This window comes from Rhinolophus ferrumequinum, chromosome 12 (genome assembly GCF_004115265.2).
Source record: "Rhinolophus ferrumequinum isolate MPI-CBG mRhiFer1 chromosome 12, mRhiFer1_v1.p, whole genome shotgun sequence".
Lineage (NCBI taxonomy): Eukaryota > Metazoa > Chordata > Mammalia > Chiroptera > Rhinolophidae > Rhinolophus > Rhinolophus ferrumequinum.
In genome coordinates this window covers 76,102,855-76,127,178 of record NC_046295.1, presented here as the reverse complement: position 1 = coordinate 76,127,178, position 24,324 = coordinate 76,102,855, and the positions used below count along the sequence as shown (strand labels likewise).

The 24,324-nt window shown below is 40.5% G+C and overlaps 1 protein-coding gene across 1 annotated transcript; it reads right to left on the bottom strand.

The window, feature by feature from the left end:
• Positions 1-296: 296 nt before the first annotated feature.
• On the bottom strand, positions 297-22,721 carry ZBTB43 (zinc finger and BTB domain containing 43). Its single transcript, XM_033123523.1, has 2 exons — positions 21,865-22,721; positions 297-5,722 (listed from the first exon to the last, which is right to left on the bottom strand). The coding sequence occupies exon 2, from the start codon at positions 5,697-5,699 to the stop codon at positions 4,278-4,280; it is 1,422 nt and encodes a 473-aa protein (XP_032979414.1). The 5' UTR covers positions 5,700-5,722; positions 21,865-22,721; the 3' UTR covers positions 297-4,277.
• Positions 22,722-24,324: the final 1,603 nt, after the last annotated feature.

The window sequence follows — 24,324 nt, the reverse complement described above, 5'->3', positions numbered from 1 at the left end:
CAGAAGGACACGTCCACACAGGCCAGCTTCCAGAGCAAAGCACAGGGTGGGGATCTAAAGCTGCAAACAGAGAATACCCAGCACACCTAATGGGGCTGGTGGGGGTTAAAATGAGACAATCGTAAGTGCCTGGCACAGCAAAATGGTCACTCACTACCTATTTGATCCGACTATCTATTTGGCATTTGCTATCAAAAGGCCACAATATACCTTTTATTCTCCGGTGGCAAAAGCCAGAATGAAAACAAAGACATGTGGTCATATGCCCAAAGTGAAAAAACTGTTACAAAGTTGACAGATAACATTTATTAAAACATGTCATACAAAAGGGCATGGTCTCTTCTATAAGAAGAAAATATTAAACAGTAACATTCAATTAAGTAAAACCATGCTGTACACTGAAGACAGCAATATATAAAGACAAAACTATTCAACTTTTGCAACACAGGCATAACATTTCACAAAATATCAATAAGATATGCACCTAGTGATAATCTGTTTATCATCAAACGGTTTTGTGGTCTAAGAGTCACCTGACTTGCATAAATAAAGTAATGTTCTGGAAGAAACATTGGGAACCTCATAAAGGGAAAGAAGGCAGCAGCAACTGACAATGTGACACAGGCTTCAAGCAAAACTAAAAAAAAAAAATCACATTTGCAAAATGTGTTCCAGCATCTTCCCATAGAGTACTATCAGTAGAAATCTGAAATAAGAAACAGGTACCTTTAAATATGTAAGTAGCAAAGAAAAAACCCAAACAAACCCTGGTTTCAATGAACAAAGTCACCCATGACTGCAACCTAAACCACAGACGGGGGTTGGGCGGGTAATATGTTGCCTGGTTTCCAGCATTCCTAAATTATCAGACACCTTATGAAAGCACACACCTGGGTTAGGTGTGACTGCGTCCTCTCCACCCTCAGTGACCAGCGGGCTGCAGCAAATCCCCTTCCCCAGGGAGAGCACAGCTCTGCTGCTTCTGCTCTGCCTCAACTTCACTTCCCAGCAGCTTGGGGATATGCGAGACTAAGCAGCTTTCCCAAAGAGCTAGAAATCAGCTCAGGGTCAGTTTAGTTCGGCAAATGCCCACTAGAATGGAGGAGACCCTTTGGGGCAGGATCTTTGAAAGTTGTGGCCAAAAGAAGGGACCGGAGGCAGGTGAGATGTGGAAACCGGAACCAGCAGGGCTGGGGCCAGGAAGGACCCCTGAGGGGAGCCCTCACCATGGAGGAAAGGCTATCGCACTCTGTCCCTAGTTACACAGTGACACCTGCTTTAACAAGTGGATTACTGTACTGCGTGTACCGAAAATTAAAGGCTTGGGGTAAGTATTAATATTAAATACCCTTGGCAATGCCTTGAAGCCCTTTCCCACTGGGATTGGAGAAAAACCCCAGTTAAGACTCAAAGTAGAGGACAAATACCTTGGTTGTAGGCCACTGACGCGATCCCTGAAAGGCTGTTTGGAAAATGTTACCCCACAACTATCCAAACTTTGGAAGGATAAAGATTTTCTAAAGCTGTACTGAGGCTCAGGAGACAGACTATCTATCCAACCCAGGCGGGCAGGGAAAGACGGTAGCAATACAGTAGGATCTGATCCTAAAATGCAGAGTTTATAAAAATTCACTTTTAATATCCAAACTAAGGCAATCCCCATCTCCCGCGTCTCTGAACACAGCTGCATTTCAGATGCCCAACCATCTCACAGGGTCTGGATGACCCGATTAGCAACCCTAATTTTTACGGAAACCCCAACGCTCATGAAAAATGTAAAACAGCAGATGTGAGGAACTTACACTTTAAATTCTACATCTAGTAGCTGATGTGCATATGAGGATTTCAGCAAAAGATATACCTTTCCTCACATGAAATAAGTCCCAGCACCACTGACTGCTTCCAGAACTGTCACCCAAGGGTGCCAACCAGTCCTGGCTGAACAGAAGCTCGTCATCATTACTTATGACGAGGGTGCTGGCTGTTTTCAGCAAAACTGAAGGACCATGATTTTTCCTGAATATTTTCATTTCACCTCTCAGACTCGTCTCCCCAAATGTTCCAATGCTCATTTGAATATCATCTTTAATGGGACACAGCATATCAAACCTTCCAAACAGGCAGAAAATGGTTTGCTAATTCCATGGAAGAGGGTGATCAAACAAAATGGCTTCACTGCCTCAGTACTGAAATTACTAGGAGCAATAAAACAGTTTCTCGTCACACATAATGGCCAGGATCACACCTAAAACCCAGCGGCTTCTGACATGAGAAAAAAGGAAAGGAGCCACTGAGCTTGATTGTACAGTCACCTCTATACACTTCTGTCAGGTACACAGAGAAGGGAGTGCTAACTGGTGAATTGTCAACACTAAGAGGATAATAACGTGGCAAACAACCAAGAGGTAACGTCTAGTTTCTAGGTTATAAAAAGCAGTATCTATATATATATATATATACACATACATATATGTATGTGTATATATATATATATGTATATATATATCTATTTATAATAAAGTTTTAAATACAAAGTGCTTTTTTAGATCGAGAATGATACAGTGTTCATGAATAGATCCCTGTTTTGTAATCTTGATTACAAGAGTTAACTGGTGAGTAAGTCCTTTCTTTCCCCTTTCCAGACAACATTCAGCAGGTAAACGCCTTGGTGGTAGGAGCTTGAGGACCAGACGCCATTGCCAGCAATGTCTATCACATTAGAGCAACACCAAACTTTTAAAACAAAATTTCATCCCAAATCCAAGAAGTTGTTTTTATTTTAAGGAAGAAAAGTTTCCACTTGGAGTAAGAGAGCAGTAAGTTTCAGGGAAAGTTGACATGAGAGTAGCACCCCGTCCTACCCTGGGGATAACATCAGGTGTCTTACACAGTCAAACATCCTGAGTATAAGCTTGCTTTTTACCTTTAAACATCTGACTGATTGGCAGAAAAGGTCTCAGAATAGCTGCTTATCTTGTTGTTTTTGTTAGGGATGGCGACGAGGACTTGTAAATTTATGCAGCTTAACCTGTCATTTGGGAGCATGAATCTGTAGACTACTTTCTAAAATGAGGACTCCTTTGCCCTTTTTAAAACACATGCCAGGCCTCCTAAAGAACCGGTAGTATTAGCTCAGTGCCCTCCCCTGAAAGACTATCGCCCGCACCAGTGTATCTTCCAGACTCCTCTTTTCTTGGGCAGCTTTTTCGCCCCTCAAGTGTAACCTGCCACTCAAAAGTCTGCTATTCGGCAACTCACTCTGACAGCTGGAGTGTCACTGCAGCACTCCAGTAATCCCTGAAGTTCACAGGTAACTCTCAGCTGTGACTTTTGGCTCCTGCTCACTAACTGTGGTCACTGACTGACCTCTTTGGGAAGCACCATAATCTAAGACAGCAAAACGGCTGCAGCAGCCAACGGTACCGTGGTCAGTCCCAGCAGGCTAGACGTCTGCCAGCCATAGAGCAGATCTCACTGTGGAGATGCTACAATGAAACCAGAAGGATTCGGGACAGCAAACCAGTTAGGAATACCTACCTCTGGCACACTAGAGAACTGTAATTAGACGCCATTGTTCGAACTAAACGTTAGTATTAAAATACAAAACTTTGCCTTATCAAGAGTCTGAAACACATTGTGACAGTGGCATCTTACAGAAATTGAAGCTTGTACCATAAGTTGTTTTATACTTAGAATGGCGCCCTCTTAGTATCTCCATAGTTTTAAGTAAAATACCCTTTAGAAAAAATGAAACCAGACAAGAGAGCTGTTAATCAATTTCGCATCCTAGGAATCACATCATTTGTAGCTTTTACAGAAGTAGCATTTCATTCGTTGAAGCAGCTACCAAAACAAACCCACATTACCTAAGTATCTATAGTAAGAGCAAAATCAAATCCCAGTGTGACCTGTAATGAGTGCTGGAAAGCCGCTGCCACCTGAAGTGGAACTGGTGGGCCAACCCCAGTCCCAAGTGCAGACCCCTCCTTCACCAGGTCTGCCTGCCTCCATCACAACAGGCCTCACGGTTGACACTACCAGCTGGCAGGTGCGTTAACTTACCCCTCTTACCTACTCCAGGCCTGGGCTGGAACGTACAAATCTGACAAATTAGATTTTTTTAATTGGCCTACTTAGAACTGGTCTTTCCGAAATATCTTCCTTTTTTTTTTTAAGCTTCTCTCATAATAGCAAGTAGCACATATCATCTGTGCCCAGATTTGCATAATTACCATCGTTTATTTTTGTGCCTGCCACTCAAGGGCCAGCTCCTATTTTTAGTTAGCCTCAGCCGTATTCTGCTCAGCTGTATTCTGCTCAGCCTTTGCAGCTTCGTAAGACTTGGTACAAGAAGTCACATGCCTGTGGAAACTGTCCCTCCACATAAACCTCCTTGCACAGATATTACACTCGTAGGGCTTTATGCCTGTGTGGATTTTCATGTGGCCCACGAGATGGTGCTTCATCTTGAATTTCTTACCACAGACCCCACAGCCGTAAGGCCGGAGACCGAGGTGCATGCTCATGTGGCGATCTCTCTGGCTCTTGTGAGTGAAACTTTTCCCACACTGACAAGGATACAGCTTGTCGGTGGCTGAGAATCCTAAGTGGGAAGCTTCTTCTTTAATCCCTGCTACCATTTCAATATTCTCGCTGTAGCCCGCTGCGAGGGCAGCAGCCTCCTGTCTGTGTCCGAGGAGATTTCCATCCGACCGCTCCCCGGAAAACTCTTCCATGGAAGAGCCGTAGAAATCCACCTGCTCGTCGTAGTTGCTTTCATCCGCCTGCTCGTCAAAGTCGGCTTCCACCTTTTTCTCCCCGAGGTGAAAGTCCTCCTCCACCCCCGAGGGCTGGGCGGCGTGCTCCGCCTGCATGGTGCTGATGGACTCGGTGACCTGGTGCTCGTCGTAAGCCGCGTGCACGTCCATGCCCTCGCACGCCTGCTCGAAGCGCTCAGGCTTCACGTGGATCCAGCGTTTGTGGGCCATGATGCTGGGCTTGCTGTACAGAGGCCGGGTGTAGTGAAACTCGGCACTGTCACTGGCGCCCTCCTCCCCGTCCTGGCTCGCCATTTCAGTGCTCAGCCGGTCATGCTCCGTGGACGAGTTGCTGGGAAGGTACTCGTGCTCGGTGAGCTGAGATGACAGCTCGTCTTTGGTGCTCTCCTCTTCGTTCTCTCCATCTCTCAGTTCCTGGGATTTGGGGAAGTCAGCGTGGCCCCCTGAGCCCAGCTCAAAGCTTTCTACCAGGCCATTATAACTACTGCTGCTTGGAGACTGGTGGTCACTGCTGTGATTTAGCTTCTGATAAAGGACTGTCGGGTTTCCCTCGAGAACCTCAGTGCATTTGTCCACCACATGCCACATCTGGAGGAAGCTGGCTGCTGTTAAGTAACTAACAATCTCGGGAGCAGGCATTACTAGACGTCCCGTGTAACTAGATAGGAGAATGTTCTCAAATACTCTCGGGTTCATCACATCAGGCAAGACAATCCTCCTGCTGTTTTTCAGGAGGACCTGGTCACAAAAGTAGGGCGAACTGGCAGCAAGAACAGCTTTGTGTGCCCGGAAAATGTGGCCCTGCACGACAATGGAGACATCACACAGTTGTCCTTGTTGGCGCTGCTGGTTCAGTTTCTGCAGAATGGTGCTTGAAAAATCAGGAAATTCTACTCGAAAAGAGTTGGTTCCAGGCTCCATTTCATCACAAATCTTGTTCAGTGCTACAAGAGAAAGAAAAATTAGTACGAATTCCAGCCCAATTGATCACTAAGCAAACTGAGGCAGGTTCCACCGTCCTGTAACGTCCCCGTGTCTGTGGGCACTAGTGGGTGGGGCAGGACTCGCAGGTGTGAGCTTGCCCAAAGCAGGACTCACCCACCACGCTTCACGGCATTAACTCTTGATTTTGCCTGTGTCTATGAATGAGAGAATAGAATCCAGAGAGATTAGATTTGCGAACCAAAGAAATCGCCCAAGTAAAACAAAGTGAACATTTCTAGTCAAAATAAACATATGTATGAAAATGATATTATTTTTAAGAGGCCTCCGATTTAACCCAAATTTTCAAGTTGGGATGTGGAAGAAAGTGAGGATGGAAGAAAGTGAGGCAGAAGGCTGAGGCAGGAGCGTACTCGGCCACTGCTAGGATCCAGCGAGGGAGCGAGGGGCAAGGGGGCTGTGCCAGAACAATCGTTTGGGTCCCTCAGCACCACAGGGGTGAACTCGCAGAGACCCCAAACAATGTGAGTTGTTCTAGATGCCATCAGAATTTTGGCCCTTTAGGAGCTTCTGATAATGTGAAACAAATAAAATGGCAAGGCCAGGTATTCCTTCTACATGGTGGTCTTCAAATTGTTTAAAAAGTTACAGACCAACGAGGAGAGTAAATATCGTCTCTGTTACTGAATGAACTCAATCTGAAGATGAAGTTATAAAAGAGAATAAGGGATTAGTTGTGTTGTTATTGTACATCGATTTTGTGGGGTAAATCAGGCATTAGGGACAATTTCTAACAAAGGCAATCAACAAGATGAACTTTATACGAGCTCCTGCTCATGCCCCATAATTCCACAGCAAATTCACACAAACCACAAAACCCCACAGGTTTGCCAGTACTATTTGTCACCTGGCTCTTGTCTACACCAAAACATTGTGAAGTACCAGGTGTGAGATAAAAGAACCAGACAACCCAAACAAAGATTGCAAGTCATCTTTGGGATAGGAAGAGATACCAAAAGAAGAAACTAATGTTTCTTGAGTAATTACTATATACCAGGAGCTGTACACCTGTTTTCACTCGATGTTTACAATGATTCCGCAAATGTAGGGATTGATATTCTCAAGTTCAGCTATTTCAATTAATTTACCCAAGGTTAAAATAAAAGCTATTTTTTTTTTATTAAGTTGGGATTTGAATCTAGGTTTCTATTATTCTAAAGCCTATTTTTCCTAACACATCATTCTGCCTCATCTAAGACGACGCCAAAATACCAGATTAGTCATTAATAATTTCAAGAAGACTGAGTTTTCAGAATGAAGTTATTAGTTTATGGTTTATACCTCTTACAACATTTTATCATAATTAAAAAAAAAGACCAGGAAACAAACTAATTATTTGCAGTTTCTAAAAGTTAACCATGTAAATATATAGACTAGTGGTATGTAAATTCTGAGAACTACATCTGGGTAAACAGATTATCTGCTAGATCTCATCACTGTAGAATTTGCTTTTAGCTGTTTGAAAAAAAATGGGAAGAGGGACTAATACACACATGTAAAAAAACTTACAGAAACTGCTGTAAAAACACGTCTCCACTATCTATTCCTAGTGTGATCCCCCCAGAGTAAATCACCATTAACAACATCCAGTATGTATTTCTAGACACATCTCTGTGCATATAGCAGAATAAATCCTACATATCCTTTAAAAGTCCCTATCTAAATAGGTTCATTAATAGCATTTTATTCTGCACTTAGCTTTTGTCGCTTAATGTATCTTGCAGATCTTCCGACATGCTATAGACTGATTTTTTCCCCAAAAAAAACTCATGTTGAAACCCATTCACCCAATGTGACTGGGAGGTGGGGCTTTTGGGAGGTATTGAGGTCATGAGGGCAGAGCCCTTATAAATGGGACACCTCATAAAAAAGACACCGGAGAATTCCCTATGTCGCAAAGACAGCTATCAATGAGCAGTACCCTCACCAGACAATGAATCTGCCAGCACCTTGACCTTGGACATCCCAGCCTCCAGAACTGGGAGGAATAAATTTCTGTTTATAAGCCACCTAGTCTGTAGAATTTTGTTATAGTAGCTCAAATGGACTAAGACACCACTTTAGTACAAAAGAGCTAACTCATTCTGTTTAATGGCTGTACAACTTCCTGCAGTATGGGTTCATCAGAATTTAAGCAGTTTTCTTCTTACAGAATTTTAATTGTCCAGGTTTTTGAAATTATGAGCAATGTTGTAATGGACGTCTGTGCACAACAATCTTGGCAAATCTTCGGAAATACCTACAGGTTAATCTCTACCAGGGAAATTACTGGGTCAAAGGGCTGTGCATTTGGCATTCTGATATAGATTACCTAACTACTTCCTAGAAAGGTTGCAGCAAGCCACACTCCTACCTACAGTGACGACACCGTCTACTCCCCCACATTCTCACCAACACTGGATGTTATCAAATAGGAAAAAAAGGTTGGCAAAACTCTCAAGTGAATAATCCATGATTCAACTGTTGTTTTCATCAACATTTCTTTAATTATGAATGAGATCCTCTTTACTCACGTTTACTGGTCATTTGTTTTTCCTATAAATTATCAGTCATCCTTTGCTCAAATAAATTGGGTAATTCATCTTATGGATTTGTAGTTTGTTTGTAAATTCAGGAAATTAACTTTCAATTTATGTAAATTACTCAATCTTTGCTTTTATGGCTCCAGGGCTTTGTGTTAGACATAGAAACACACTCATGACTCCGAGGTTATTTTTAAAAAGTAAAAAGAATTATTTAGGTTTTCTCCTGGTACTTTTTTTTTAAAAAAACATTTAAACCTTTAACATATAAAGAGTTTATTTTGTCATAAGGAATATGATTGTGATGCAGCCCTTTCCCCTCCAAAATGGCTAGGCTATTTTTCCAAGACTATTTATTGAATATCCATCTTTTCCTCAAGATTTCAAATATCTATAGTGGAATTTTAAATGACTGACAGTAAGACTTTTAAAAAGTTCTACAAAAATAAATGCCGTGACATTACAGAAAACGGTGGAGTAGGAAGCTCTAGAGGTTAGTCCCTCCACCAGAACAAACAGCAAGGTAATAAAATGATCAGAATCAATGATTTCGGAATTCCGATCAAACACTACAGAAACCAGAGCAATGCGTGAAGGGAGAGGCTGCTGAAAGTTGCTGAGAGAGCAGCACGCCCAAACCAGCCTCCATCTCCATCCCACAGCCCGTGGGACATTGGCCCACGTTCCTGCAGTGGCTGGCTGATGTCAGGGTGGACAAGGGGCACGTCCTCCAAAAACAGGGCTTTGCACCCTGGCCGAGCTGGCAGATCCACGGTGTTGTTTTGCCCCCTTCAGGTTCCAATGGCTTCCCCAATAGCATCTATCGTAAGATTTTAAAAGACAAACACATTTTCCCCTGTTCCCCTGGTCAAAGCATTTAAGGACATCTCTGTGAGGTCACAGGCTGACCTCACAGATAATGCAACAGAAACTTGTGACTACATACAACAAGGAATACTACCAACTTTGCAAAATAGTTTGGAAAAATCACCATACAAACAGGCAACTGTAGCCATCAACAAGTAACACAAGAAATCTCCCAGGAGGGGAAGAATCTGATTTTAAAAGTTACCACATTAGCATACTCAAAATGTTCCAGTTCTCAACCAAAATTACAAAGTATAAAAAGGAAAAAACGGTGTATTGGGGGGAAGAGAAAGAATTAGACAGAAACCATCCCTGAGGAATTAGACATTGGAATTACTAGTCAAAAATGTTAAATCACCTGTCTTGTATATGCTCAAATTGCTAAAAACATACAAACAAAACCCACCCTTATGTGACACAGAACTAAAGGAAATCAGGAGAACAATGTCGACAAAGAGTTATAAATTATAAAAAGGAACCAAGTAGAAATTCTGGAGCTAAAAAGTGTAATAGCTGTGTTGTGGGCTGAACTGCACCGCCCACCCCATTCACATGTTGAAGTCCTATACCTCTATACACCCCAGGGCCCCAGAATGTGACTACATTTGGGTATGAGGCCTTTAAAGAGGTAATTAAGTTAAAATGGGGCTTAGGATGGGCCCTAATCTAATTTGACTGGTGATTTTGTAAGAAATGAAATTTGGAAACACCGAGAGACGTCAGAGGTGTGTGCAATGTGAAGACACAGTGAAAAAGTGGCCATCTGCAAGCCAAGGAGAAATTCTCAAGAGAAACCAAATCTTCCAACATCATGATCTGACTTCTAGCCTCTAGAATTGTGGGGGAGAAAAGTCTGTTATTTAAGTCACCTAGCCCGTGGTAGACCTAGGAAACAAATACAAGTCGAAATTAAAAATTCACAAAAGGAGTTCAATGGCGGATTTAAAACAGGCCAAAGGAAAAAAAACAGCAAACTCAAAGATAAAGCAACTAAAATGATCCAGTCTGAGTAGAAAGAAGGATGAAGAAATGAACACAACCTGAGGTACCTGTGGGACAAGATACCATCAAATGTACCAATATGCACACCATAGGAGTCTCAGAAAAAGGACAGAAAAGGTATTAAAAAAAATAATGGGGGCGGCCAGATGGCTCAGTTCGTTAGAACACGAGCTCTGAACAACAGGGTTGCCGGTTCGATTTCCACATGGGCTAGTGAGACCCGCCCTCCACAATTAGATGGAAGACAATGAGCTGAGCTGCCGGTGGGGCCGCCGGATGGCTCAGCTGGTTAGAGCATGAGCTCTTAACAAGGTTGCTGGTTCAATTCCAGCATGGGATGGTGCGCTGCACCCCCTGCAACTAAAGATTGAAAACGGTGACTTGGAGCTGAGCTGCGCTCTCCACACCTAGATTGAAGGACGATTGATGGGTCCTGGAAAAGCACACGTACCCCAATATTCCCCAATAAAAAATTTAATTAATTAAATTTAATTTTAAAAAGTTTTAAAAAAAGAAATAATGGCTGAAAACTTCCCAAATTTGACAAAAGATACACCTACATATCCAAGAAGCTCAATAAACTCCAAGCAGGATAAAGTTAAAGAGATTGACATGAGACATATTATATAAGTCACGTAGTAGAAAGCCAAAAACAAGGAAGAATCAAAACACAAGAAAAGCAACTCGTCACATAAAAGATTAACAGCCAATTTCTCATTAGAAACCATGGAGGCCAGAAGGCATTGGTATAACATACGAGGTGTGATCAAACCATATGGTGAATATTTAAATTTAAAAAATTTATTACAGTAAAGACACATTTCCATTAATCCCCCTCAAAATACACTCCCCCACCCCCTGCTTTGAACACACTTATCCCATCGTTCTTGCCACTTTCTGAAGCAGTTCCGGAAGTCCTCTTTCGTGTCTTTAGTTGTGCTGTCATGGCTGCCTCGATGTCCTGAATTGATTCAAAATGTTTACCTTTCATGGTCATTTTGACTTTGAGGAAGAGCCAGAAGTCGCACAATGCCAGATCTGGTGAATAAGGTGGATGAGGACACACCGTAATGTTTTTATTTGACAGAAGCGAAGTGTGACACGGAGTGTTGTCATGATGGATGATTTACTGCACACTTTAAAACACACCTTCTGTCAACCGTAGCTCACACCCGACTGACTGTACCAAACAAGTTGAAACTTGTCACACACTGTTATTAAGGTTCAATGTGCCACTTCCCGTATTGAAGATCTCTGCCTTTCTATTGGATGCCACTCGGCAGCAGCATTCACCATATTTTGTAATCACAATGGAAAGGCTCCGTGTCACACATCGCTTCTGGTACAGCACTTTCTGCCAAATAAAAACATTACGGTGTGTCCTCATCCACCTTATTCACCGGATCTGGCATCGTGCGGCTCTGGCTCTTCCCCAAAGTCAAAATGACCATGATAAACATTGTGAATCAATTCAGGACATCGAGGCAGCCACAACAGTGCAACTAAAGACACGAAAGAGGACTTCCAAAACTGCTTCAGAAAGTGGCAAGAACGATAGAACAAAGTGTGTTCGAAGCGAGGGAGATTATTTTGAGGGGGATTAATGGCAATGTGTCTTTTACTGTAATAATTTTTTTTATTTAAACAGTCACCATATTTTTTGATCACACCTCATATTTAAAATGCAAGAAGAAAAATCTGTCAACCAAGAAGTCTGTATCTGGCAAAGAATGAGGAGAAATTAAGATATTCCCAGATAAACAAAAGCTAATGGTGTCATTCATTATCAATAGATCTCGTCTACAAGAAATGATAAAGGAGTCCTTCTGAGTGAGATTAAAAAACACTAGATAGTAATTCAAAGCCATATGAAGGAATAAAGACTAGTGATAAAGGTAACAACATAGGTACGCATAAATATAGAAGCTGGTATTATTACACTTTGGTTTATGACTTTTCCTATTTGACTTAAAAGGCAAATGCATAAAACAATCATTATAAATCTATGTTAACAGGCACACAGGTATTAAGATATAATCTGTGACAACAACATAAAAGGGGAAGGAAAGAAGTGTACAGGAGCAGAGTATTTGTATACTATTGAAACTAAGCTTGAATTAGTCAAACTAGGTTGTTATAAGTTTACAGTGTTAACTGTAAACCTCACAGTAACTACTAGGAAAATAACTAAAAAATATACATGCAAAGGAAAGAAGGAAATCAAAATGGAATATCAAAAAAAAATTTTTTTTAAGGTAGTAAATGGAGGAATTGAGGAACAAAAACATACAAGATATACAGAAAACAAATAGCTAAATGGTAGGAGTAAATCCTTCCGCCAATTAAAAGACAGAGATTGGCAGAATCTTATTTATATGTTGTCTATAAGAGATTCACTTCAGATACAAAGGCACAAAGAGGTTGAAAGTCAATTGATGAAAAAGATACTCCATATAAAGAGTAACCAAAAGAGAGAGGGGGTGGCTATATTATTATAAGACAAAGCAGATTAAAGAACATTATATTGACAAAAGATTCAATCTATCAAGAAGATATATCAATTATATATATATGTATATATATAGCAATAGAAATATAATGAAGCAAAATATATGAAGCAAAAATGTACGGAATTGAAGAGAGGGACAAATTTACTGGCGGAGACTTCAATACCTCACTTTCAATAATGGATAGAAAAACCAGACAGAAGATGTACAAGGAAATAGATCTCAAACATCAGTTATACCTAAAAGACAGATACAGAACACACACAAAAAAGAATGAAGTTCTGATATATGCTACATGAACACTGAAATTATGCTAAAAATAAAACATCACGCTAAGCATTAAGTTAAATAAGCTAGACACAAAAGTACAAATGTTGTATAAATCCACATATCTGAAGTACCTAGAATAGGCAAATTCATAGAGACAGAAAGTAGATTGGAGGTCACCACGGGCTCAGGGGAGTTATTGCTTAATAAGGAGAGTGTTTCTGTTTGGGATGATGAAAAACTTTGGGAAATAGTGGTACTGTTGCACAATACTGTAAGTGTAGTTAATGCCCCTGAATCGTACACTTGAAAATGGTTAAAATGGCAAATTGAATGATATATGCTTTTACCACACATTAAAAAACTACTGGAAAAAAGGCATGTAACCTTAACTGTGTCAAGGTGGCAACAGTACTTGCAATTTGACAAGTGTCTGATCTCTGCCCTTAATTTTCGGTGAGTGCGGCATTTCTACATATTCCCTGATCTTAGTCATATGCAAAGCCTGAACTTCTACAGGTTTTCCTGCTATATAAGCAATATTTACAAACTTACAGACAGTTGTGATATATATCAATAGTATAGTTGCTGTTTTGTTTAAAAGACTTTCATAGAAGTAATGAATTAACTCATGAAAAACAACAACATAAAACACTATACGTAAGGTACTGTGGGGGATTTCTAAGATGATCAAGGAATTTCACGGCCCAGAGTTTATAATCTGGTAGGGGAGATAAAACACATGCGCACAATCCTGTTACTCAAGGCAAAGGCTGATAAAATGCACAAAAGAATTACAAACCCAGGAGGAATTCAGAAGAGGGAACCTAGTGTACCCCAGAGTTATATATCTTGTCACTATAAAGTCTGGTGTCACCAGGGTAAGAGGAAGACTTGAGGGCAGCATATAATTGTTCCCATTTACCATATCTTAACAACTGCCCCCCCCAAAAAAAATCTAAAAAATATGGAAACATTGGCTTGAGTCCTGGAAAATAGGGGTTCAAGTTATCTATATGCCACAAACTTTACATAAGGATATAGTAGAGATGGGGTCAGACTGAAGGGAGACATTGCCCTTGCAACTGCACCTGCTATAACAGGCAATCCTAGGATGGATACCGTGTTGCCCCGAAAATAAGACCTAGCCGGACAATCAGCTCTAATGCGTCTTTGGGAGCAAAAATTAATATAAGACCCGGTCTTATTTTACTACAAGTAAAACATTTTACTTATTTTACTATAAGACCGGGTCTTATATAATATAATATAATACAATACAATACAATACCGGGTCTTATATTAATTTTTGCTCCCAAAGACGTAGTAGAGCTGATTGTCCACTTAGGTCTTATTTTCAGGGAAACGCGGTAATAGCAGCAATTGTGACAGAGAACAACTAATACCAGTTCACTTGGAAGATCCATAGCTAAAAGGCCAGGGTGGACCACAGGACAGGTCCTGCAGATTGGCAAAATTCAGAGGTGGCTGCACTGGGATACCAAAGGTTGCCTCAGCAAAGATTTTTTTTAGAAACTTGACATGAGAGGGTGGGGCTCAGTAATAGCACCAGGAAGGAGGCAGAGGTATCACCCATCGTTTGCCAGCTAGGACAAAGAGACTCGAGGAGGTCCCTGTGATCATCACAATTTCACCAACAGAGAAGAAAGTGCACAGAGCTCAAGCTCTCCTGAAAGTACCTAAGACCCAGCCTCTGGTCTCAGCCATTCCACTCAAGCTACGACCTGGTGTTAATATGGTTCAGCCTGTCCTCCAGCAAAAGAGCAAAGAGTTGATTCTACCAGCATTCCGGTATATGATGAAGGACCAAAACCAATCCACCCACAAAGGGAGAAAATTTCAGACCTGAACAAAATATTGCCCTCTAAAAAATTAATAAACAGTAAGTAAGTGGGTTCTGTAAGTAGATTCTACAATAACAAAAAAGAAGGAAATAATAAGGGATAAACAGAGTACAGTTTAGATAGCATTTTTAAACTAAAGTTTTCCACCAACTTACGAAAACATGATCTCTATGAATGAAGTATAAAAAAGATGAGACAGAATAACCGAATGATATGTAAATTTAAAAAAAAGCTGACTGAATTACAGACGTAAGGAAACTAATAGAGCAGAAATTTTAACAGGCAGTAAGAAGCAGAATTGCAACTGCAGAAAATGGAATCAATGATGTGGAAGGCACTTTGGGAAACTTCAATCAAAATGCAGAAGGAGGATAAACTATAAACACAGCAAGAGAAAAGATAATAGAACAAAAGATCAGAGACTAGAGATCCCACGTATGGCTAATTAGTGTCCTTGAGAGAAAGAACAAAACGAAGTAGAAGGAATAATCAAATAAAATATTTAATAGAAGAAAACTTCTCTTAAGTGGAAAACCTCAAGCATTCACAAGAGTCTTGTAGTGGAGACAAACTAGTCCCAGACAAAATGCAGTTCTGTTCCTGCTAAATACAGAAAGCTTAATAACAAGCCTCAAAAGGATCAAACTATTTTCAGTAACTTAACTGTGTTCCAGAACAAAGCTTGAGAATATCTGCAGAATATAAAAATATCCAGAACCCAGCAAGGTAAAATTCATGTCTGGCACCCAGTAAAAAAAACAAAAAACAAAACAAAACAAAAAAACACCAGGCATGCCAAGGAGCCTGAAAATATAACCCATAATAAAGAGAGAAAAAAAATCAAGTAATAGAAACAGACCCAGAATAACAGATTTATAAAATTGGTAGAAAATTCTATATTCCATATGTTCAATAAAATAGAGGAAAATTAAGCATATTAGGTAAACAGGGAAGCTGTAAAAAAGACTCAGGTGGAATTCCTACAATTAAAACAAAACAGAACAAACAAACACTGGATGGGAGTATCAACAGAATTAACACTGCAGAAGAAAAGATTAGTAAACTTGAAAGCACAGTAACAGAAACAACCTAAAATAAAACACAGAGAGAAAAATAAAAGAGAAGGGGGAACAGAATATCAGTGAGCTGTGGGACAACTTCAAGGTGCCTGATTGGAGTTCCTGAAGGAGGGAAGCGAAAGGGTATAGGGGCCGAAATTTATTGGAAGAAGCAACAGCCAAAATCTTTCCAAATTTCATGAACATGATAAACCCACAGATACCGTACAAGAAGCTCAACAAAGCCCAGACACAAGAAACATGAAGAAAACTACACCAAGGTATATCATAATCAAATCATTTAAAACCAGCAATGAAGAAAAATCTTAAAAGCAGCCAGAAAAAAAAAAAGACCCACTGTGTATAGAGGACCAAAGATAAGAAAGGCTGCAAACTTCTTGTAAGAAACAATGCCAACCAAGAGAAAGGAGACAATGAAAGACATAAAACATCATTAAAGTACTGAAAGAAAAAACTGTCAACCTAGAGTTCTGTACCCAATCAAAATAACTTTCAAAATGAAGGCAAAATACTTTAGAATTAATCACCAAAAAAGATCAAATGTAAACAAACAAAGAAACAAGAAAAAAAACCCACAGAAAACAAACAGGTACATGAAAACAAAAATAAGTCACGCAAATATATTTCATATCAAAGTAAAATTCAATGTAAAAAGCATCAAATGGTATGCAAGTTTATTGTTAATTGATGAATTTATAACTCACAATGAGGGTTACCTTGTGAACTTTTATCTGTAAATGTAGTATAGTCTTCAAAAAACAACAGTGACAGAAACATGACTGTAGTAAGAAATATAAATATCCCTTTTTTAATCCTTAATAAATCAAGCAGACAAAGAACTAATTAGAAGCTAGAGGTTTACATTGGTATCATTAATAAGGCTAATTTAACTGAAACATACAACCTCTGTAACCCTACAAATAATCCACCTCCTTTTTCAATTTCCACAGTACATTTACAAAAATGAGCATGTAAGGGACCACAACGAGCACCAATAAATTCCCCAAAGCAGAAATGCAGGCATAGAGTCCATCTGATTACATGTAATTACACAATGTAATAAATCTAGAAAATTAAAAGCATAAAATTTTAAAAGCCATTCAATAATTAAGTATTCTTAATTCCTAAAACAATGAAGAAATTAAAACTGAAATGTCAAATTCACAAAATTAGGAATAAAAAATGGAATATAATCACATTATAGAAACTTATTAAAATAGAAGATAATTCCACACTAATAAATTGTAAAGTTTCATTAATAAAAAGTATTATAGAAAAATATAAATGATCAGAATTGGCCTGAAAGAAAAAAATCTGAGCAGATTAATAACTGCAAAGAAAGTACAAAACACATTCAAATGATTTTCAAAAGCACACCAGGCCCTTTTGGGAAAATTCAGTAAAACAAATTTTATGGGAAAATTCAGTAAAACAAATTAATTCCTATGCTACATAAACTGTTTCAGAGGGGAAGAAAGGGGCAAGGGAATAAGGGTAGGAGAAAACTTGCTAATTATTTTTGTATAAAATCCTGGTATCAAAACAAAACAACAAAGAAACTATAAGCCTATCTTGTTTAGTAACATAGAAAGAAAAATTACAAATCATATGGCATTCTGGTCTGTTTAATCTCTTGTGGGCTGTGAACATGACACATTGAAGAATAAATTGAATTACTGGTCCCATCACACGTAGGGTAAGATCTTAAGACTATGGTAAAATTACCACCAAAAAGCCATCTCACAAACTCTCCCTCAGCTCTTTCATTCAAGACCACGCCTGGTGGTGACACAAACTTAATTACCTGTGTGTCTTTCTGCAAGTCACAGGGAGTGATGGGAGATAAACCTAGAAAGGATGGGTGGTGACACAGACATCATTACCTGTCTTTCTACAAGTCACAGGGAGTGATGGGAGATAAACCTGGAAAGGATGACGGGACTACCCTGCCGAAGGCTGAGTCTGAGCTCACATGTGGGCACTGGGGATCAGCACTGAAAATTTCGGAGTGACATGTGAAATATGTCCAGGAAGAACAATCTGTTGATGGATTTAAAGAAGGAGCAGTTCTCAAGTACAGGCTACGTACAAGATTTCAGCAAATACGGTCTAGGTTTGACGGCAATGAAAGTACCAGTGAATATGGAAAACGGAGGTAGAATGGGTGGGACTGACTCAATCAGTAGGCGGGCAGACTAAAGAGTACTGAAAGGTAAAAATAATACCGCCAAGAAAGTAAAAAGATAACCTACAACGGGGAAAACATGCAAATCATATAACTTTTAATTTTTGAATACTTTTAGATTTATAGAAAAGATGCAAAAGAATGCTGAAATTTCCCATATGCCCCTCACTCAGTTTCTTCTAATATTAATATCTTACATTACCATGGCACATTGGTTTTCACCTGGCACATAGAAAACCAACATCATTTCAGTTTTAATGGTCAATGCCTATGTAATTTTGCAGAATTAAGTATCTTTTGGAAAAGTGTTTTCGGTTTCTAGACCTTGGTCAATCAGCACTCTTAACTGGAACACTCTAGCCAAACAAAGAACTTAGTAAAACCTGTTTTAGGATTTCTAAAAAGCAAGCTACCTATTTTATGAATCTCCCTTTACCTATTTCCCTTTAATGTGGAGCCATAGCTGAGTGTTTTACCTAAAACTTCAGAGATTAAATAAAGAAAGTATGATGTACCCCTGTTTATTGAAGCATGATTTACAATAGCCAAGATATGGAAGCAACCCAGGTGTCCATCAATAGATAAATGGATGGACACACACACACACACACACACACACACACACACACACACACAGGAATATTATTCAGCAATAAAAAAATGAAATCTTGCCATTTGTGACAACATGGATGGACCTAGAAGGTATTACACTAAGTGAAGGCAAAGACAAACACCGTATGATTTCACTTGTATGTGGAATCTAAAAAAACCAAAACAAACGAACAAACAAAACAAAACTAGACTCACAGAAACAGAGAACAAACTGATAATTGCCAGAGGAGAGAGAGGTGGGGGGATGGGTAAAGAAGGTAAAGGGGAATAAGATGTACAAACTTCCAGTTATAAAATAAATCAACCATAAAGATGTAGTGTACAGCACAGGGAATAGAGTCAATAATATTGTGACAACTGCACAGTGACAGATGGTGACTAGACTTACTGTGGTGATCACATCATAAGATATATAAATGTCGAATTACTATGTTGTATACCTGAAACTAATATAATATTGTGTGCCAACTATAATGAAATTCTTTTTAAAAAGAAGGTATGGCTCTAGCCACTAACTCCCCGCTTATCAGTCATCTTGCCATTACATTACAACAAAGCCAAAGCAATGTTTTTAACTGCACCCTCTCATATTCATTAGAATTCAGGATAAGAAGTGCAAATCAAGAAAGCAGAGGCAAAAAGGCACTCGTTTCACGAAAATTTTTAACTACCAACAAAAGTTATTTTTCCCTCAATATGTTACAAATAAGACACAAATCTTTCTATTCTTATTGTAGATATAAATAAGATAAAAAAAGAAAAAGTTCATGAAAAATATATATAGAACATATTCAATGGATTTTAAGAGGCACATTTTTTTCACGTTTTTAAATTTCTGCAATCAGGATGTGATGGCCAGGTGGAAACTGTAATAGTTGTCACTACCTGAGATAGTGCCAGAGCATTCCTGAGGGCCCCATCAATGTTTTAGATGGCACAAAGGACGACACCGTGGAAAAGCATGGACACAACTCTGAACTGAAAGTATTCAAACGAGAAGGTATGTTAAGAAGTTTACTGAACACTTTAAACAATTTATTCCACTTATTTTTTCCTTTTATATACGCATTAGAATATTTAGAATGTCTAAATAAGTCTAAACATTTTTTCAAAAAGAATTTTTAAAAGCCTAATGATAAGAAAGCATACGGCACAGCTTAATTAGCCGTGTTTTCCTTTGGTGGCACATAAAATAATCGATGGTATCTAGGGATTCAACACAGTAGCAGTTCAGCAGCTAGTGTTTCTCCGAAAATAAGACCTAACCGGACCATCTGCTCTAACGCATCTTTTGGAGTAAAAATTAATGTTAAGACTCGGTCTTATATTAATTATTAACATATTATATTTAATTAATATAATATAATACCAGGTCTTATATACGACGTGGTCTTACATTAATTTTTGTTCCAAAAGACACATTAGAGCTGATGGTCCGGCTAGGTCTTAATTCCGGGGAAACATGGTACAGCTTTATAAGAAAGCTTGACAAACTACAGGCAATCTGATAAGCTTAAATAAGAGAACACAAACAAGGGCCTCACCTGTGAGAACACACATAAGAAGTAACATAATTTTGCATTATTTTAATAAAAAAGACTATTTTCCCAACCCCATGAGTTTTCTTCAGGTGAAAAGTAAAATCTTCCTTCAAAGAGCTTGTTAGTTCCAGGTGTCTCCAATGAGAGATTTTTTTTCTTTTGTGGTACTGTGGTAAAATATACTTCACCTAAAATTTACCATTTTAACCATTTTGAAGTGTACTCTTAGTGGCAATTAAGTACATTCACCATGTTATGCAACCGTCACCACGAGAACCATTTCCAGAATTTTTTCATCATCCCAAATTACAACTCTGTATCCATTAAATAATTTCCCTCCATTCCCTCCTCTCCCAATACCTGGTAAACTATATTTTACTTTTTAGATACTGTGTATAAGCTTACTCAAACAATATTTGTTCCTTTGCGTCTGCCTTATTTCTCCAATGAGTACTTTTGTAAAGCAAATAATGAACCTTAAAGTATTGTTTCTCGTAATTTAATTGTACATCCTGACAATCTCTGAACTAAGTACACAGTTCTCCCAGAAATTCTGCTCCTGTTCCATGAGCCCCAAGGGCAGAGAATCTCCGACTGACCCTTCCTTAGCCTGTAGTTAGGCCTGATGAAGCAGCTGTAACTCGAAGAGCAGGCTGTTGAGAGCCCTGGAGGCCATCCTGGCCTAAGGCGCAAAGGGACGACGGCTGCTCTGCAGGCCTGAGAAACCATGGATCAGGCAAGACAAGGATTCATCAAGTCACTTTGGCTCTGAGCTGGCCTCGCGTTTGCCTGCCAGGAGATCCTGCACCCTAACGCTTAGGTTGGGCAGACACCTGTCAGCCTTGAGGCCAGACTGCAGTCTAGTCACTGTCAACTGCGCAGGAAGCTTCACGGGTCATGAGTCACCTTCCATGGCTCAGAGGTCCGAGCAGGCCTGCCCCGCCCCGCCCCGCCAAACCCAGTTAGAGAGGCAGAAACAAGAGAGAAAGACACAGAAAAGGCAGAGAGAGAGAGAAACTCAGATGGCCAACGAATGAGGGTAAGGCGTGAGAGGGAAACAGAGGGTCGAGAGACCAGAAGCAAGGTGGGGACAGAAATAAAGATACTTACAGATGGGCTCCAGAGAAACAGTGGAGGGAACTACAAAGTTGACGGGGCCGGATTGAGACGCAAAAAGGGCAGGTGACAACAGGTGACAACAGACAGCAACACAGGTGAAACACAGAGATGAATAGAAATATCCGCGAAATTCGGGCGCAGTTCTTTCTCCCTGTCTGGGCTCGAACCCCAGGCAGCCAAGCCGCGCCCACCCGGCGCCCGCGAAAGGCCGGCGGACGGACAGGGGCTGATCTCTAAGCGCTCAGGTCCGCCGAGGTCCGCCACCGCGGGGTGACCTTGGGCGCGACGCTGCCTCGGGGGCGTTGGTGTCGCGGTCTGCGCGCCGGGATGGCTGGAGACCGCAAAGGTGGGACCCGGGACACCGGGACTCCAACCGCCTGCGCGCTGCCTAAGCATCCCGGTCGGCGGAAGAGGCCTGGCAGGACCGGCGGCGCGCGCCGGGACCTCAGAGAAGCCCTTAAACCTCTCCGGCTGCCCTCCCTGTCCCCTCGCTGCCCGTTGTCCCGACTCTGCCGTACCTGCCAAGGGCTCGGCGCTCACACAGCCGGCCCGGGACACTTTCCGCCACCCGCACCAGCCCCGTTTAAGCCGTCGCCGCCGCGAGCGCCTCAGCCTGCACCTCCCGCCCCCGGAAACGCTTCCCGATCCCGTCCGCCGAAACTGCCAGTGCTTCCGGGGATGAGCCGGAGATAAAGCGGTGTGAGCATGCGTGACTCACGTTCTGGCCGGGGCGTCTGCCGAGCGCCCCGAGGTAGCCGGCGCCTGCGCAGTGTAGCGTGGAGCAGGTCAAACCGCGGTAGCGACGTTGTGTCCTCAACTTTGACCGATCTCAGCCTGCCTAGCAGAGAGATATCAAGTCGTTTTTGCCTCCACGGCCCCTTCGGCACGTGGTGGATGCTTGGTAAATGTTCAATGAAAGGACCAGTGAGTGCCCTCTGTGTGGCAAGCGTTGTGCTCGGCACCCCCAGGAAAAAACCTCATTTTGTTCAGGTACCAGAAGAGAGCCTTGATCTCAGGGGAGGGAGTCCTTCAGCCCAGTTGGGAGAAATGACTCATAATTGGTCAAAACTAATCATGGTAATCTCATTCTAATTACCCCAGTAGTCGGTAGTTGGACTAGGCATAGTCATGTGACCAACTTCTGGCCCATGATACTTAACTGCAGAAGTCATTGAGTGAGGCTTCTGGAAAAGATTTTTTTGTTTTTTAACCAATTCTCTAGGACTTCTAGTTAAGTATGCTCCTTAAGTACTTTGCTACTTTTACTGTTTTCTTCCTGCCTCTGACGGTTGGAAGTTCAGTCACTATCATGTGCTTGTGACAAGCAAATGCTAAGGCCGGCGAACCAGAAAGACTGAGAAAGCCTGGGTCTCATGTGACATTAAGCTATAGCTCCAGGATTGAATGGCTTACCTCTGGATGTTTTGTTGTATGGGCCTAATAAACTTCTTACTTGGACTATGTTTCTGGCAATTTCGTAGACTACATATTTGTAAATACAACAACAACAAAATATATAGAATTGCTAGGAGAAATATTGAAAACACCCTTTTAAGCGCACCCTTTGAACTTGAAAGACAGTCAGGAAAATGATCGGAAGCCAGGAAGAAAGGAGAAACGCAGGCCTGGGAAGATAGAGTTGATATTCAGAAGTTATGCACAGGTACAGTCTACATCTGTTCCGATTGGTTGGTGCATGTGCCATACTGACAAATATTTTGAAAATCATCTCTGGAGGTAAGTAAACGGTGATGCTGCTACCAGCTGTGGGGTCATCTGCCTGGGTCCAGGCAGGATGAGAGCCAAATTGGAACATCAGGTTAGGACCTAAGAAGGAATATATCTTCAGAGGAAGGATAAACTAGAGAAAATCTTCCCTGCAGAGGCAGGCAGCAAGAAAGTTATCTCTCTCTGCCTTGGTTCTGAGTGGAGAGGTAAAACATTTCCCTAGTAGATGTATGGCCGCACTGTTTGCATGGTCTAAAAGCCCACAAGTTGAACATTTCAATGTAAAATGGACCTGGGTAGATAGTACCTATGGTACTTGGCCAAAGCAAACACAAGTCCTCTCTGGAAGAACTGTCAGCACAGATCTCAAAGAATTCCCACAGATAGGCTTCCAAATGAATATGAACTCACAGTCAAAACCCATGAGGAAATAAGCAAAGAAGACAAGCAGCAGAGATAGATCCATTTGTAAATGTATAGCTCTTTGGAAGGGTTAAATACCATATTAGATACAGCTGAAGAGAAATAAGTGAACTAAAAGATAGATTTGAAGAAAATCCAAAAGGCATCCCAAAGAGGCAAGGAAACGGATAAGAGTGAGAAAGCACATCATAAATTTATCACTTTTGTTTAAAAGAGATAATAAAGTAAATGTGAGCGAGGCAGTTGTCAGATGATGATGGCTAAGAATTTTCCAGAATGGATGAAAGAGAAAAATCTTCAAGAGACACAATGAATCCCAAATAGGATGGGGGGGGGGGGGGGAAACAGATCCAGTCTGGTGAAACTGCAAAACACCAAAGTACAAGAGATGATTTGAAAAGCAGACAGAGAAGTAAGTCTGATAATCTACAATGAAATGACATTTATACCAACCCCTGACTGTTCAACGGCAAGAATGGGAGCAACGATAACAATAATATCATGAAAAAATGTCATTAATGAAACAGTCTGTTTTTTAAAAGTAACAAATGTATTTTTTAAATTATTATTTATTTTAATAATATTTTAAATTATTTATTTTAATAATATTTTAGCAACGATAATAATATCATGAAAAATGTCATTAATGAAAGTCTTTTTTTTTAAAGTAACCAATGTATTTTTAAAATTATTATTTTTTAAATGGGGAATAGTGTTTTTTTTCCAGGGCCCATCAACTCCAAGTCAAGTTGTTGTCCTTCAATCTAGTTGTGGAGGGCACAGCTCAGCTCCAAGTCCAGTTGCCATTTTCAATCTTAGTTGCACCA

Coding starts and splice junctions, on each gene's coding strand:
- ZBTB43 (XM_033123523.1), bottom strand. CDS start 5,699: ATGGAGCCTGGAACCAACTCTTTTCGAGTAGAATTTCCTGATTTTTCA.